Source organism: Sebastes fasciatus, chromosome 14, assembly GCF_043250625.1.
Source record: "Sebastes fasciatus isolate fSebFas1 chromosome 14, fSebFas1.pri, whole genome shotgun sequence".
NCBI lineage: Eukaryota > Metazoa > Chordata > Actinopteri > Perciformes > Sebastidae > Sebastes > Sebastes fasciatus.
The window spans coordinates 20,203,809-20,220,686 of NC_133808.1; the positions used below are offsets into that span (position 1 = coordinate 20,203,809).

The 16,878-nt window shown below is 42.1% G+C and overlaps 1 protein-coding gene across 2 annotated transcripts; it reads right to left on the reverse strand.

Moving 5' to 3' along the window:
• Positions 1–357: 357 nt before the first annotated feature.
• Positions 358–9,757, reverse strand: LOC141782824 (desmin-like). Of its 2 annotated transcripts, XM_074659591.1 has the most exons (11): positions 9,079–9,757; positions 6,688–6,748; positions 6,405–6,500; positions 5,271–5,432; positions 4,479–4,604; positions 4,223–4,333; positions 3,165–3,274; positions 3,020–3,066; positions 2,299–2,393; positions 1,534–1,572; positions 358–1,117 (listed from the first exon to the last, which is right to left on the reverse strand). In XM_074659591.1, the coding sequence occupies exons 1-11, from the start codon at positions 9,657–9,659 to the stop codon at positions 1,076–1,078; spliced, it is 1,470 nt and encodes a 489-aa protein (XP_074515692.1). In that variant the 5' UTR covers positions 9,660–9,757; the 3' UTR covers positions 358–1,075. The 2 variants fall into 2 exon arrangements, with proteins under 2 accessions (XP_074515692.1, XP_074515693.1); XM_074659592.1 differs by lacking the exon at positions 1,534–1,572.
• Positions 9,758–16,878: the final 7,121 nt, after the last annotated feature.

Sequence of the window (16,878 nt, forward strand, 5' to 3'; positions counted from 1 at the left end):
CCTCTGGAAACAAAGAACGACCGAGGCCAGCTCATTAACAAGCCATTGTTCACTTTCCCCTGCACCGAGATCAGCCCTGTTACTGATAATTTCAACAGGGCGGCAACTTCTATTCTCTTCATAAAAAGTGAATTAAATGTTAACAGAAGCCGGTTACGCTTGGCTGGGAGAGCTAGAATCATTTTAGAAGCTAACACAGGCCGCATCAGATGATGAATGCAGTGGGTAGAAGTAGTTCATAAAGGGACCAATGCAGCTATCTGAGGAATGCTAATGAGTAGAGACTGTCTTACACAATACATGTGCTATACAGACTTAAAACCCCACATTTTAAGAAATTGGCTGACTCAAGTGACAAAAGGTGATAACAAATGTCTTTATTTGAGTTTTTGGCCGCAGTGAAGCAGCATATCATGGTCACTCATACTCATACAACCAAACAGCCAGCACAGAGCTCAAACTTCAAACATGACTGAGTTCCTTTTTCTTTATTCGATGTTTGTGTTTCTGACACAACATCCCACATTCCTTAAATCAGTTATATAAAGCCCTTCTTAATCAAGCCATACTTGTACATTTGCACAGAGAGACTTGGAATATGTGCAGTGAAGAGTACCGTTAAAATATCATTTTTGACCATGTTGTTTTTAAGGTCCATTGCAAACCTCCCTGTGGATACGGGGCCAATACAGCTTCACAAAGCCTTGTTGTTCATTTAAAACTCTACTCTTGCCATTGAAATATTCCTGCAGACAAGATTATGACAAATTCAGGTGTTTTTGAGAGAAGGAAAGTAACACGAATAAATCATTATTCCTGGAATGACCTTTATTTAAAACCAGGCTAAAGGCAGTGCGTTGTGCCTCCATACTGCACATCTCCTGAAAATAATGTATACAGTGGTTGCATTCACTTATATAATTTCATGTTTCCTTTTAAATCAGCTGAAATGATCAGCACTCCGTCTCTAAAAATAGGCTCAGCTTATGAATCATGGTAGGAAAATGTCCATTTTTGTGCTATTTTTTTTATTAATTTATTATATATGGCGTTTCTAACGTTGCCCTCTTCTGGTTTACATGATGTCTTGCTGATGCTGTGTGGACTCGCTGACAACCTGAGGAGGAGAAACATAAAAAAAAAAACAGATTAATTATCAATGTTAAGGACTGCAGAGTGTTGCAGGTAATATGTGAGAGTATTTTAACATCAGCAGTGAAGCAGGTATTGTTTGGAGTGAAGTGAAGGTGAGGAACAGAGGCCGCCTGACAGTGAAGCTGCTTCATGGAAGCAGGTGAGGTTCACTTAAAGTGTCTTTTAATAAAGGGTCGACGCAAACTACAAGATCTCAGGGAACAGTTAGAAATGTTTTTGCAGCTAGGATTTCAATAGATAGATTGCTTTGTACTCTCTGTAGGATCCATGCTGCCATAGCCACATGCAACTTCAGCCTATTTTAGATCTGAAATCTGGTAGTTTGCTTCAGTGAACAGATGATAAAAAAAGTGGATGGGATATTGGGACCAGACTTACAGACTGGGCACTAGCACCCTGGCTCATAGAAAACTTCATCTGGATAAGAATATAACACATACAAATTATTCAGTTTGAGAATTATTGTTATCTAAAATAAATAGGTGCAAAAATTATATCACATATATGAAGTTTTTGGGAACAAAGACCATGCCTCGAATACATCCCATTCCCGCACAAAAGTTAAAGCACACTTGATCCGTTCCCTTCCCCTATGACTCAGTTTTTACATCCCTCTTCCACAAACCCTTTCTTTTGTTTGAATACAGGAACCACTGGGGGCTTTGCAAACATCAGAGCTCACAAAGAGACGGCTCCTCCACTTAGTCTCAACTCCCCGCGGTACCCTCATGCCTCCAGACGACACCGGTCCGACATCGCTTTCCTCCATCCATCCGGCCCAGTCCCTGATTCCTTCCTTCATCCCTCTTCCCCTTATCCCTCCATCCCTCTACCCACAACCCTTCATCCCCTCATCCCTCAGTCCTCATCCCTTACCCTTCATCCCCTCATCCTTTCATCCCTCGATCCTCATCCCTTCATCCCCTTACCCTTCATTCTCCTTCTGGACCCTTAATCCATCCCTCCTACATCATCATGGCTCCAACCATCTTCTACGCATATGTCAAACCCATATTGTTATTGGCGTGGTCTTTGTTAGTGAAATAGGGCTACGGGGGTATTGGAGCTGAAAGTGCATTGTATGTATATATACATAAATATACAGTATGTTTTTTGTGTGTGTGTGTGTGTTTGTTCTCACACCTCTCCATCGCGGGTCTCGATGGTCTTGATGAGAACAGTCTTCTTGGAGTGAACCTCTGAGGAGCGCTGCTGATGCTGGGACTCAGGACTGGTCTCTGTAACAATACATTCATACAGCTCTTACACTGCTTCATAAACTGCACACAATAAGCTTTGCTACAGTTACACAAAGTTCATTCAGTTGGAAGACTAAATGAATTGGCTTTGAACAACATGATGACATGCCTTGCACATGAAGGGGACAACCATGAAACCATCTGCGCAGCAGGTACAACTACCACTTCAAAGTGTAATATTCAATCTGAGCTAATGAATCGTGGCTGCACCTAATACATCCCCTTTAATCACTGCACACTGTTTTCATTTAACCAGCCGCAAAGTGGACACAAGGGGAGGGTATATTGGCAAAGATTAATTGCACATTTGGACTGTTAATACATCAAGTGAATGGGCTAAGATGTGTGATTATTGATGTGTGGCTTGTTGGTGATTGCCTCTGTGCATCAAAACGCAATGAGGGTTTTTGACATGTCATGTATCGCCACACAGTGGTCAGAATGTGTCACTGCAGGTGTGCAACATGCAATAGCCTCAGAATAGCACCTTCCATATACAGTCACAAGCTATAATTAGTCCCTTTTGTATCCCCTTTCTGACTCATCTGGAATGTGAAATGGATTTTATGGGTAATTTAAGGAACAATGTGTACTGTTTCTCCTACCTCTGAATCCAATAGAGGAATAAGCAGACTGGACAGGCAAAGTGATCCTGGAGGAGGGGACACAATATTCAGTATTACAAGAAGGTAATAGGAGGGAAATACAATATAGAAATGACATATCTCAATGGACAGCACACACACACACCTGCTCTCCTCTCCCTCCAGCAGCTTGCGGTAGGTGGCGATTTCAATATCAAGGGCCATCTTCACATTGAGGAGGTCCTGGTACTCTCTCAGGTGACGAGCCATATCATCCTTTAAACCAATACATAACAAGTTTTATTGTCTGCTCAAATAAACTTCACACCAAGCACAAACTCATCTGGGGAAACTGCAATAAAAGGGTCCAAAGACTGTGTGAAGAAAACCTGTTAATAGCTGTAATATCACAGTGTTCCCATTGGAGGTTTCAGTGGCACTCTGCTGTCAGTTCATTTTTATAATCAGTAATGTAGTGGCTAAATCTATGATCTTATCACAGTTTGGCACTGTGTCCAGATGCTCTCAGACTTTTTGTAGACTGGAGTGGTTTTCTGTGGCTACTTTCCAAATCACGTACTTTTTTTTTTTTTTTCACTTTTAGTACATACTGCAGCTGCCCTTACAAAGTACGTACAGTATGCATACAATTTGGTCATATTTTGTCATAACATTGCACCTTGAACTTTGACCCTTTTGCTCATATAGCCGCTGCACAGAGGATTGTGGGTCAGAATAGCCAGAAAAGCTTGCTGGCTTGCATACTGCAAAATGCGACCAGATGTAGTTGGACATCCTGGTATTTCTGTAACACTGCATTTGACATAATATGTATTGGGACCAATCAGGTCCTTTCCTGCTCCCAGTGTTTTCCCCTCAGCCAATCAGCTTTCTGCCCGTTCTCCTGCCTAATCACCTCATTCCTCGCACCTGCACTTCATCCTCTCGTCAGATTAGTTTGTATTAAATTTTTTGGTTCAGTCTTTGTTGGATCCTTGATTTTGTTGTGAGATGTTTATCGAACCATGAATAAAAATGATTTCTCCAAGTTCATGTTGCCTGTTATCTCCTGTGTTTGGGTCCACCTGCTCCACTCATCTCTAGTCAAATATTATCACCAGAGTGAAAAAAATATCCTGAATTCTGCACCAGTTTGATGCTACTTTCTATAATCTGGTGGGTTCAGGGACTGAAGAGTCTGTGTATAATCATAAAGCTAATTACCTTCATCTTAGCGATGTCTTCCTCCAGCCGTGAGATACTATCCTGGTAACCAGTGGCCTCGTGGGACATGCGGTCCTCCATGTCTCTCATCTGACGCAGCAGAGACTCATTCTAAAGGGGAGCAGAGACAGGAAGTCAGAAGTGGTCTAACACAGCATGAATGATTGAGATAAAGGCTGTGTGTCTTTGACAGAAAGTATATGCTTATTAAGAAACTAAAGATTTGAATAAAACAGATGCTGAAGACAACACTCACGGTGCCCTTGAGTGAGTCGATCTCACAGGTGTAGGACTGGATCTGGTGCCTGTACTCCATGGACTCCTGCTTGGACTGACGCAGCGCATCGTTGTTCTTGTTCACAGCCACGTTCAGATCAGTCACCTAAGGAGAGAGAGAGAGAGAGAGAGAGAGAGAGAGGTGGATGAGGAGGTTTTAGCAGTGCATCACTCATTCCTCAAGAACACTGCAACTTTCTATCTGGTTTCCTACCACTCAGGTTCCTCATTGTTTGCATCACGGTACAGAATAAATCACTGAAACAATGTCTCACATCTTCAATGGCTGTTGTGCTTCCAAAGGGATGCACATCATGACAGAATAGTTTACCTCATAGTAGAGGACATATCAAACTATTTTCCACCTTCAGTGAGAATGTACAAGCATTCCTGTGTCAAACCTTTGACTTTATGACCAAGGTCAATAAAGACTGCTCCTAAATACCATCTCAGATCTGGGTTAAAGGTGCACTCTACTTGTTTTCACATTTGGAAGGCTCACAGGCTGATCGTTAGAGGGATTCAACAACTTGGGATATCCAAAAAGAGGACTAAATGGCTTGCAAAGCACTGTGCTGTCTCTGCTATCATTGGCAGGCTCCATATATGGTGGGGACGCTGCTACTTATATCCCTGAGGACTGAGTAGGTCTACTGTGTTTTCTATTGTTAAGACCTCACTGGTCCATGATTTTGTGAATGTATTCAACAGCACCTTTAATATTTTGTGTCCTTGTATCGTTCCTCTCTATGCCGAAATAAATAAATTGTACCTTAGACTTGTACCACTCTTCAGCCTCTGAGATGTTCTTGGCGGCGATGCCCTCGTACTGCACGCGGATGTCCCTCAGAGCGGCGGTCAGGTCGGGTTTGGACATGTCCATCTGGACCTGTACCTGAGTGTCCTGCATCTGGCTCTGCAGCTCACGGATCTCCTACAAGGTGACAGGATGATTTAAAAAAATGACAGAAAGGTTATAGAGAAGAAATCATTTTTTAAGTTTCTCTTGACTTTTATGGCGTAGTAGGCCCCTACTGACCACATCTATGATCATTCTAGCGACCAGTAATGCGTATTTGACTTCTCTGATAGCAGTCGAATCAGATGCAAATTCTCATTTAAGCCTTGTCTGCATTAATCGCTAATGTCGAAACACTTTTACTTTTACTAAGTTCACATTGGAACTCATGAAAGGGAAGGGTTCAAACATAAATAAATCAATAAAATCAGGGTAGGGCAGCCAACATCTATGACATTTACATATTAATATAGTGGAAATGTAAAATGTCAAACCACAAATTAGCCCAGTGGCACGTTATTAAGATATTTTTAGAAATCAAGAATAGCACGAGACTGGTTTAACATTGTAAAACTCGTAAGCTTTGGTCCCACTCAGCTGTCTTCTGGTCGAACCAAAAGATATAAAAAGCTTTGCATCTGTTCACACGCACACATTCTCTCTCCCTCACAGACACGCACAACAGCTGACATGCTCTTCTACCAATCGGCAGTTCAGCATTTCTGATAGGTCAAAGTTGAGGCAAAATGACAGGAAGGGATCTCCACTGGGCTGGGATGTGTCCGAGTGTGTGGCTCGGCATATCCTTTGATGTCTGTGGGTGAATGTGCACGAACGGGCACTTATTGCATTTGCTTTGTTTAAGACGTGTATGCCCAAACTGTCATTTTCGTACCGGGAGAAAGTGTGTGTGTGGGACTGTGTAAATGTGCACATCAGTGGGTGTGTTCAAGTGTGGAATATTTGATCTCTTTGAAGAGTCTAATGTTACAATATAGCCTTGCACTGAGCTGTTATATGATACAGTACACACCATCCTACTGACATACATAGTACATAGACATACTGCAGGTGTGGTGGCCAGAATTTATAGACATATCAACAGACCTCTTCATGGATCTTCTTGAGGAAAGCGATCTCCTCTTGCAGGCTCTCAATGCGTCTCTCCAGGTCCAGCCTGGCCAGAGTGGCATTGTCAACATCCTGGATACGAACGCAGAAACAGAAAAAATATCATAATATAACTAACAGAAAGGGTCAAAAGGTGCAGGGAGAACAAGAAACTGAGATAAAGAAAGTGTAAAGTTGTGATAGTAAGTGTTTCACTTTTTACTTCAGGCTTTTGGAGATAAAATGAGATATAAGGGTATGATTTTATGGAAATACATACGGCTCTGAAGGCAGAAAGGTTGCTCTCAGCCTCTTCCTTCTGGTGGACCTCCTCCTGCAGTCTGGGGAGAGCAAGAGCAAGGAAAGTTGAAAGATAAGTGAATACAAATACGACAACTGTGTCGGAGAGCACAGCTTCTTCCCCTGGGACAATTACTAAACAGATAAACTAGTTCCACCTCTCATTCCTGCAGCTCTCTGCTCTTTTGAGCTTAGAATAGAACTGACTGGACAACGACATAATGCATTCCTTAGCCCCTCACCCTAACCTTAACGATCACAACTAAATGCCTGACCTCAAACCTTACCCTTACCCTAACCTGAACCCAATTCTCACCTGAACCTTTAAACCAAGTCTGAACCCTCGAACAGGCCTTTGAAGGTCTGTCCGAAGGTGAGGACTGACCAAAAGGTCCTCACTTTCCAAAAATGTCCTCACTCTGAAGGTCTAAAACTCAAATTGGTCCTCACAAAGATAGCTGTACAAGCACACACACACACACACACACACATGCACTCGCTCGTTGAGTCCTAAAGCTGTGGTGCAGCTGCTGTCACACTGTCACTGTCAGAAGGGTAACAATGAGAAGAAGTCTGCCCTTGACTGGTGCTGTTTCCAGAATTAGCATTTCACTCTGCCCCCCTGAACAACTGGAACATATAGAAAATGCATGCATGTAATGTATGCATTTACAAACTGCAAAGGTGTCACTAAATGCATCTAAAGTCACCGGTTTGTTAAATGTTAATTCAATGCAGTATCTTGTTTTTGTTGCTGTTGTCTGTGCGGCAAATACCTATTATTTATTTTGTTTATTTTTTCACTCCCTGCTTTTTGCAGGTGCAGCTGGAGAAATATTTTTTTAGATAAATGTGTTTTTACACAATATAATTCAGCATGTTTAGTGTGTGTGTGTGTGTGTGTGTGTGTGTGTGTGTGTGTGTGTGTGTGTGTGTGTGTGTGTGTGTGTGTGTGTGTGTGTGTGTGAGTGGGTGTGTGCATGTGTGCATGCATGCATTGTAACTGTTGGCAGGCAGGGGGTCTGTGTGTGTATTTTGATCTCAGTCAGAGCAGCAGGTGCTCTGGTGAGCTTCACTCAATGCTGCAGGCAACAATTTAAAAATGGTTGATGGAAAGAAAGTGAAAAGTGAATGTTTGTTGCGTTTGTGCTGTGTGGGTGTGAATTGGAAGTTCTGCATGTGTTAGTGTGTGCGTGTATTTCTATATAAACTTCAATTTAAGTGATGCTGCTTTGCTGTTGCAGTGACAGAAATACAAAAAGTCAAAGAGCTGACCTGGTAGCTACAAATAGACCTCTCAGAGAGATACACCCACATCACAGCTCTCGCTCTCTCTGTCACACACGCACATACACACAAACACACAAGCAATGTGTATAAGGAGGGCTGTTTTTTGGCTTTTTAAAATGTTTGCTCTGTTTTTTCTTAGTTTTACGCTCACTATGAATTCACAAACATAACCGACTGTGTGTTCATCTGTTCATTTTTGTCTGTTTGCTTCTCTTTCTGTCTGACTGAAACTTTATCTGTCTACTTCTCTAATCTCTCTCTCTCTCTCCGTCTCTCTTTCTTCATTTTCCTCCGCTATGTCTCTTGTGAACAAATTAGAAAACAAAGCTGGTGGACCGTAACACTCATTGAAGTGTAGCTATTCTACTTTGTTGTTCCCTTTTCTCCAGAAGAGAAGAGAAGAGACACCCTCTGGAAATGAGCCGGTTGTCTTTGCTGCCACATGCTGATGGGCATTCACTTCTTTCATTGCATTAACTATCAATTTTTCCCTTATCCTGCTTTCCATTTATTCCCATTTTCTCTTCCTACAAACATCCAGCAATGAGTCACCCTGTTTTTCTGATGGAGACAAGCAGTTGGCAACCTGAGGGTCGAGACCCCCTATAGGGGTCGTAAGAAAAAAAATGTAGGGTCATTAGATGATTAACATGAAAAAATTAATTTTTAGTTTGGTTTCAGTTTTGTTTTGAAGACTTTTCTTTAATATTAGATGTATTATTGTTGAATACTGGAGAGTTTCATGAGAAGGGAACATCACTCATTGGTTAAACTGCTCACAACTGCATATTAAACCTGTGACGAGGGTTTGCGAGTACAAATTGCTTTGCTTTAAAGGGTCACAACAAGCCAACAAGTTTAGGAACCCCTGTTGAAGAAGACATTTGTACTACCCAATAACAGAAGTGTGATGTGACTGAGACCCTGTCTAAAACCAGTTGGCGTTTATTTTTCTGGAAGACTTAACGTAGGTTTCTTGCTCACTCAGTTTTCTGGGAACTTACTGTTAAAACAATAAGCCAGCGTCCTCATTCATTGACACTTTTTAAAGGTGCATGCATTGAGCCATCGTCTGACTTACCTGAGCCTCAGTTTCTGCAAGTCATCAGCCAGGTTGTCTCTCTCCACCTCCACGCGGGCGCGCTGGTTGGATATTGCCTCTATTTGCCTCCTCAGCTCCCTCATTTCATCCTCATACAACTCAGCCACGCGGCCGGGCCCCTCGCGGCCCTTCAGCTGCTCGATCTCCACCGTCAGCGCCGTATTCTGCTGCTCCAGGAAACGCACCTTCTCGATGTAGCTGGCGAAGCGGTCGTTGAGGTGCTGGAGCTCGGCCTTCTCGTTGGTCCTTGTGTTGAGGAAGTCCTGGTTCATGGCATCGGCCAGGTTGAAGTCAAGTTTCTCGCCAGAGTAGGTGCGCACGGCCGAAGAGGAGCCGTACCCGGCTCCCCCAGCGCCGGAGGACACCCGGTAGCCGGAGTAGGAGGGGACGGCGGTGTTCCTGACCTCATAGACTCTGGAGGACATGTGGCTTGCGGAGGAGCTGCGTCCACCGCCTCCTCCAGAGGAGAAGTGGGAGGACATTGGGGTTGAGCCGACGCCAGAGCCGAAGGTGCGACGGTACGAAGAGGCCGACTGGGCCGAGTTGGAATACTTGCTCATGGCTGGTTGACTGGTTGGTTGTTTTCTGGTTTGGATGGATGGTGCTGAGACCCAACTGTCCCACTGGGCAACTGGGAGAGAGACGGAGTGAAGAAATGCCAGACACTGAGCGCAGCTATTTGTAGATTTACCACACCCACTCCCACAGCAAACCCCTCCTCTCCGTCCGTCCTGTCCCCATTCACCCCGTCTCTACTCCCACTACCTCCTACTCCACCCCTCCACTGCGCCTCCCATTTTCCTTTAATTAATCATGCGTTAAGAGTGGGAAAACAATCAAATGTTAGCAGAGAAAGTTATTTAATTCCTACACCAAATTACTTTTATCGAATCATCTTAAATCTGTAAATTAACATGAATGGTGCCGTTTTGTAGATACTATGAGGTCACTTTCGAAAAACGAGGTAACCGTTAAAAATAGAATCAAATGGCTGCTTTAGTCAAAGAGCAAATATAGTTTAATTATATGCTTATCGCAATCACAATTGCAATCCTTGGATGACTTTTATCAGAGACATTTCAGAAAGGAGGCGACGGTTTCCTGTATCTGTGTCACATGGGTTTCACCAATGCCCCGCCTCTTTAGGAGACTAGCGCCAGGTCCCGAGTCTATTAACTCCAATGGGAGAAGTGAACGTGAACACAGATTGTGACTGATTCTTTCACCTCATAGTCACCAAAGTAAATATTGGACCCCTTTTTTTACAAGCCACATATATTCCAAATATTCCAACACTAAAATGACATTTTTCAGACGGACAAATCAGGAGAAAAGTAATTTTGTTCAAGACCTTTCGCTCTAGTTAACTAATTTTTGTAATGCTAAATATGGCTGTTAGCTGTGTCAATATCTAATGAGAGCAAAACATATTAAATATAAATACATTATGCAAATATAACCCAATCTGCTTTCATCCATCCACACGACGTTCACAACACGAGGAGGGGTGATGGGGGGACACGTCATGACCACGCCCACGTAGGAGACAGGAAGTGTTTACCATTTCAAACCATTGGCGGAGCTTGAAATGCGTCATCTTTGTTATAGAGCATCTTTGCTTTTAGTGATGTGACTTCTTCTTTTTGGTCATTTATTTTGCCAATTTGAGGTCAATTTGTCTCAATATCATTTTGTAATAAATGACTACCTTTTAAAGAAAAAAGTCATATTACTATTTTTGTAAATCACTTTATTGCAGTATCTTGATGTGTCATCCGTTATTCTACAGGCCTTTCCTCCATATCTCCTCCCCCTCTTCTCTTCTCATTTCTCTCCCCATGTGCCTGTTGCGAGCCCTCGATTCAGCTGTCGAAGGGTTCTGGTTTCAACTGTTAGTAAGGGCGGTGGCCTTCTGTTTGTGTGTGTGTGTGTGTGTGTGTGTGTGTGCGTGTGTGTGTGTGTGTGTGTGTGTGTGTGTGTGTGTGTGTGTGTGTGGATGGATGGCGTGTTGCGTTCTTGGATGGATGCATGATTGAGTGATTAAGTAAGTATGTGAGTGAGTGAGTGAGTCAGTCTCTGCAGTTGTTATAGAGTAGGGGCTTGCTATCACTATCCGTATACCCCATCCAGAAGATAAAATCCACTGGGGAGGAGCTACAGTCTATATGTCAATAGATGAAAATAGATCACATCCACTTTTAAGTCAGGTTTAAATAGCTTCACGTTTGAAATAGCCAAGGCGACTTACCGTAATTCAGTGTTTGCAAGATCAAACGGTGCCAAAGATACTGGCTCACAAAAGCACCTCTTCCTGTTGAGATATACAGCCTCATTTTTATCGATGCATGACACGTTAATGACTGTATTGATTTAATCCCTTCAATCACATAAAAGTCATACTTTTAGCAGTGTTTTAATGCTGCCCAACAGGATCTATCTTATATAATTTGTGAGTTAGGACCCTGCCAGTAGCAATAGAGCTGGCGTTATGTGTTTACCCTTGGTTACATAAGGAGCAGTGCAGTTTGACTGATAGAGCTGCTGTTGGGAAGGTCACTCACTCTCTCCATTTTGTCATAAGTGCTCTCCAATAGACTCACACACCCTCGATGTAAGTGGACGAATCTGTGCATATCAGCAATGCACTATTGGTTAAAATAGGCTTTAAAGCTCCATGGAGTTGCAGAGTTGGGTGATAATTCTCTGATGGTTTGTCAATACATGCAACCCTTTCACATTACATATTTTATTCCGTGTTAATTATTTTTGGACATTTTTAGACATTAGTTTGATTAAGGTTAGGCAAAGGGTTCAAGTTAAGCAGGCGGTAAGGTTATAGGTACTGTGTGTTGGATTTAGTGGCATCTAGTGGTGTGGTTGCATATTGCAACCAACTGAGTACCCCTACGCTCATTCCTTCTTTTCTAAGACTGCGGTATAACAGAAGGACATTGCTCAGGGCTGCACAGCTGAAAGCCAGACGAGACTCGCGAGGCATCTCTGCCGTGTGTGAATGTGTTGGTGGTAATGATAATGAGAATGATGATGGCGATGATGACAACTGTAGACCTGTAAAATGTTAAACATTCCTCGGAGAGCTGAATAGAGGCAAAACATTTGTTTGACTTCCTACACATGTTATACATGTAGAGGTCCTGCACACCCACACAGGAGTTTTTGAATTGTTGTTGTCGATTGCACCTCTAGTCATATTAAATCTGTCTGATGTCAAAACTCTAGTAATTATTATTATTATAGGGTAGGTTGTCCCGCCCAACAGGTGCAAGAAAAAACAGGAGAGTAAGGGAGAAGTCAATCAAGTGCAGTTTGTACACATGGTGCCTTCAAATGCGGTTGTGTTTATCGTGTTCAATAGAAGAGTCCATACGAACGTTCCCCTCTTGTGGTATTCACAACCTCGTAGGTGGAAAGTTTCTGAAAGCTCAGAGTTTACGACTTGTGACGTGTTTGTTGACATTGTCAGAAATGGTGGAGGCCATGGAAGTTCATTTTTCTGTATATAATAAGTTAATATTTTGTAATTTTAGTCGTATGTTGTAATTCTTCATAATTTCATAATAGAAAATGTTGATATTCTCAACAGCCTCATCTTTCTCCTCTGTCATTATGCCGTTGCATTTGCTGCATTATGTTACCCACTTGCTAGCTTGCTAAATTATTAGCCTCCGTGGCTCCTAGACGCTGTTAGTAACGTTAATATTGTCATTGCTTAGCAGCGGTGTTCTCACAACTTAACCACTTGAACGCCAAGCATATTGTGTACACGACTTCCCATGTTGTAAACACAAGCTCACGAGTTTCATTTGAAGGCATTCACACTCCTGGGACTAATTAGGCGACAAATTGAAATCACATGTTTGGTTGGACCATTGGTGTATGAAGACTTTGGTTGAGTGTTTTCATACTGCTTCTGTCTTCTCTAGTCTCCCACTGTCTAAACCACAGGTTTATGACCTATGACATATCAAAGCTGTCAGCAGAATCTGCAGTCACCCCCACTGCAAAGATCTCAGCGATTTGAATGTGTAACACTAGAATGACTCAGTAGTTTGCTGCCACTGAAGCCATCAGATGTAATCCAGCATTCCAGTTAAGGAGCTTTAAATAATGAACCAACACATATTACATATCAGACTGTTCAGCTACTCTGGCTGACGCAGCAAGTACAGTTTAGTGGAGGTTTTTTTCTTTGTCATGCATGCACACACACATCCCTACAAACAGCCACACAAGCTTTGTTTAAACTGGACGCAAAAAGGGAATTCAGAAGGGGAGGCAATGCAACATACAAAGTAAATGATGCGAGCGGGCATGAAATGATGCAAGTTCGCTTTAGATAGTGCAAATTGTGCATCTGTGTGTGCTTTAAATGTTTTAAAGTAACTTCAGCAAATCGTTTGTGTTCATCCTGAAGAAATACATTTTAGGAGTGTGTATGAGTGTCCCATGTGTGGGTGTAGAGTTTGTGGGTGGGGGGAGTTTGTGTGTGGTCGTGCGTGTGTTTGAGTTTCACAGAGCAGCGTGTGTGTGTCAGCTGCTGGTGGTGTCAGCTCTATTTTTAGCGTTTGAACTCTGTTGTCCAGCCGCTTTCCCAAAGGATCATGGGACTGAAGACAGAAGCAGACACCGTCAACAAAAATACGAATAATGATGCTGCTTTTACTGGCATGTCCTGGGATAAATATAACTGCTGACAATCAAACTCTGATATCAAATATCTAATGAAAAATAAAAAAGTCGGTGTCCAGGCACAACTGCAAAGTATTATTGAAGGAATTTTAGAATCAGAATAAAGTCTGCAAATTCCATGGTAAGAAGGTGATAATTAGCAAGTAACGTATTTGAAATTTCTTTGAAATTACTACCAAATTACCCCAATATTTACCTCAAAAATGACTACAACATTATTTAATGATTACATTCTGCTATTTCCCAATAAGCAATAATAAATAGCTGGTCATTTATTTAATACATTTCCAGGAAAGTAATACAAAGTTAATTGATAGGCATTATTACAACTTTATTTTATTTCCATGTCTGCTGGTATGCTCTGCAGGCAATTGACACAGTAACCACACACTACCTGTGTGAGTTGTTTTTTGTGAGTGTTTGTTGCGTGTGATTTTTTTCCCCTTTCTTTGAAGTCTGGCCATACCCCTACCTGCCCATGTGCCACCTTATATTCTCCTTCAATTTACTTGAGATTTATTTGTTTATTAAAAGAGGCATTTGTTAAAGCAGCAGTGGGTAGAAATGGAGCAAATATGATTATTTTTTATAAAACTATCATTATATCCTGACAGTAGTGCATGAGACAGATGAGACCTCTTTGTCGTCCGGTGCTCCTAACGGCATCTGTAAAATTTCACAGACTGGAGGAAAACAACCAATCAGAGCTGAGCTGAAGCCTGCCGTCTCTGTGCAGCTGTCAATCACTCGCAAACTCCGATCAGACGGTCAAACTAGGCAGCGCTGATCAAATATGAATCAATATTCTGTTACTGTAATGCCTATTTCTCGCATAAAATGTTTTCAGAAACATCTTGTAATGTACTGTTTAGCTGTAAAATGAGAAAGTTTGACCCGTGTTGAGTTCAGTTGAAGAAATACCAAGCTCTCTCTCTCTCTCTCTCTGAAATGGCCTGTGATTGGCCAAAGTCTCCTGTCACTGGGTAGATTTTTTAAAGCCTGAAAACAGAGCCATGAGGAGCTGCAGTTATTTCTCAGAACACTTGAATTACAATATTCTGAAAGGTTATTAAAGAGTTTTTGCCCAATGATGCCAAAAACGTTCTTCCTACTGAAGCTTTAAGATTTAAAAAACATTTATTTATTAAAATTGAGGCAATTTTTTATTTAAGAAATGTTTCAATTACATACAGATTAAGTAAATTTGATTTATTTTGTGTGGTTCGAAAAAAGGCCAACCTGGCACCCCTTCCTGGCAGCAGGGGTCATATAGCTCCAGTACCGTATGCTACTGTCCACGAATAATTTTTGATGTCCAACTGAGTATGTTCCTCATCATCAGATAGTCTTTCTGTCCGTTGTGGCTCTGGGAATCCAGGACTCACCAGGCCCCCTTCCAGGACCATGACTTTGCTTGTTCCAATGCCAAAGGCCCATGTGGTCCGGGTCAGATCCCTGAATAGACGAGGGCTCAGTTTGAAAAAAAGTGGGATGCAGACACTCCACAAAAAAATGACTTCACTTCTAAAGTTTATTTAGAGTCATATGTTAAAACTGTTACCAGAAATGATGGAGGGGCTTTTCCCTTCCACAGATGATGTGAAATGACCTGATATGAGCGTGATGTGACTTTATATTCCCATGTGACTGGAGCAGTCATCCTGGAGTTTCCCAGTTGAAGATCATCACCACAGCACAGAAAATGAGCTACCTATGAGTTGCAATACCTGACCTGTGGCCTAATAAAAGCCTCTTAAATTAGCACCAGATACCGACACGGCTGGGAAAATACCTATCACACACAGACACACGGAAGTCTGAGAATATCAACAGTACAGACTGTAGCAGCCAAACCCTACTCAGCCATGCCATCATGCTATTTTGGGAATAATGCGATATAAAAATATATAAATATCCGCAGTAAGTTCCCCAACCATGCATTAGAAAAAGCTAATTAACCCACGTTATACACAGCAGATCTCTATCTGATTGTGTTGTCTGGATTCTTTAAAATATGACAGAACGAGTGAGTCAGAGATCGTTTTCACACATTAATTCGATTTTAAATCCCGTTCCTCCCCCTCCTTTTCACAATGAGATATTATCACTGACATTCATCCTGCCTGGATTTACATGTCAGTGCATTTCTTGTTACAAAAATGACATTTATAGAGACACAAATGTCATCTTTACTCATTCACCACATCCCAAGGGTGGGGTATTTGGGGTAGTGTGAGGGCCATCTGGCCTGTGGAATGCCGTCAGGAGCCAAGCAGTGTGGATGACATGCCGGGAAAATGTCTGAGGATCCTTTTTTAACCACCGTACACGAGAAACTAAGATAACACAGACAACATTACAAAGACGCCTCTATGTGAGTCTGCATTAAGGTGAATAAACAGCTGGTGGTATATCAGATCTGGCAGCTGTAGGATGTGATAATAGTGGCGGTATAATAGTGATAGTGAGAGAATGCAGAGTGACAAATGGTGAAAATCCTCTGATGTTTTAATATAATTTAAATAGTGTGTATAGGTGAAGGGTGTTCAGCTGGTTTCATCCTTCACAGACGCCGAATGCAAGTTGCCCGGCAACCAACCAAACACGCATACACACATGCCAATGAGTTGAGCTGTGGCACAAGAGCGACAGACGAGAGTAAAGGAGAGGAAGACAGAGAGATAGACACAGCCAGTGTGAGTGTGTGTGTGTGTGTGTGTGGTGATTGCATGCAAGCGTGTAACATGGAAACCAGAATATCTATATAGACATATTTTACGGGGAAGCAGATCTATTTTAGGTCTATCTCAGTAGAGATATGATATCATGAGCCAGCGACAACACAATGTGCCAACAATTTGCCATCAAATCAAACCATGTGACTCATGAATCATACTAGATAGAAAAGGCCAATTCCTGTTCTATCACAGTCCAGTTGCCCCCGGACTTCTGTCAGTAAAATGAGCGCTGTTTCACGAGAGGACAATGCACAACTTAACATTCAGTACAAGTAATGATCCCGTGACGTTATCAGACATTCACAGGATGCTGCCTATGGTAATAGGGATG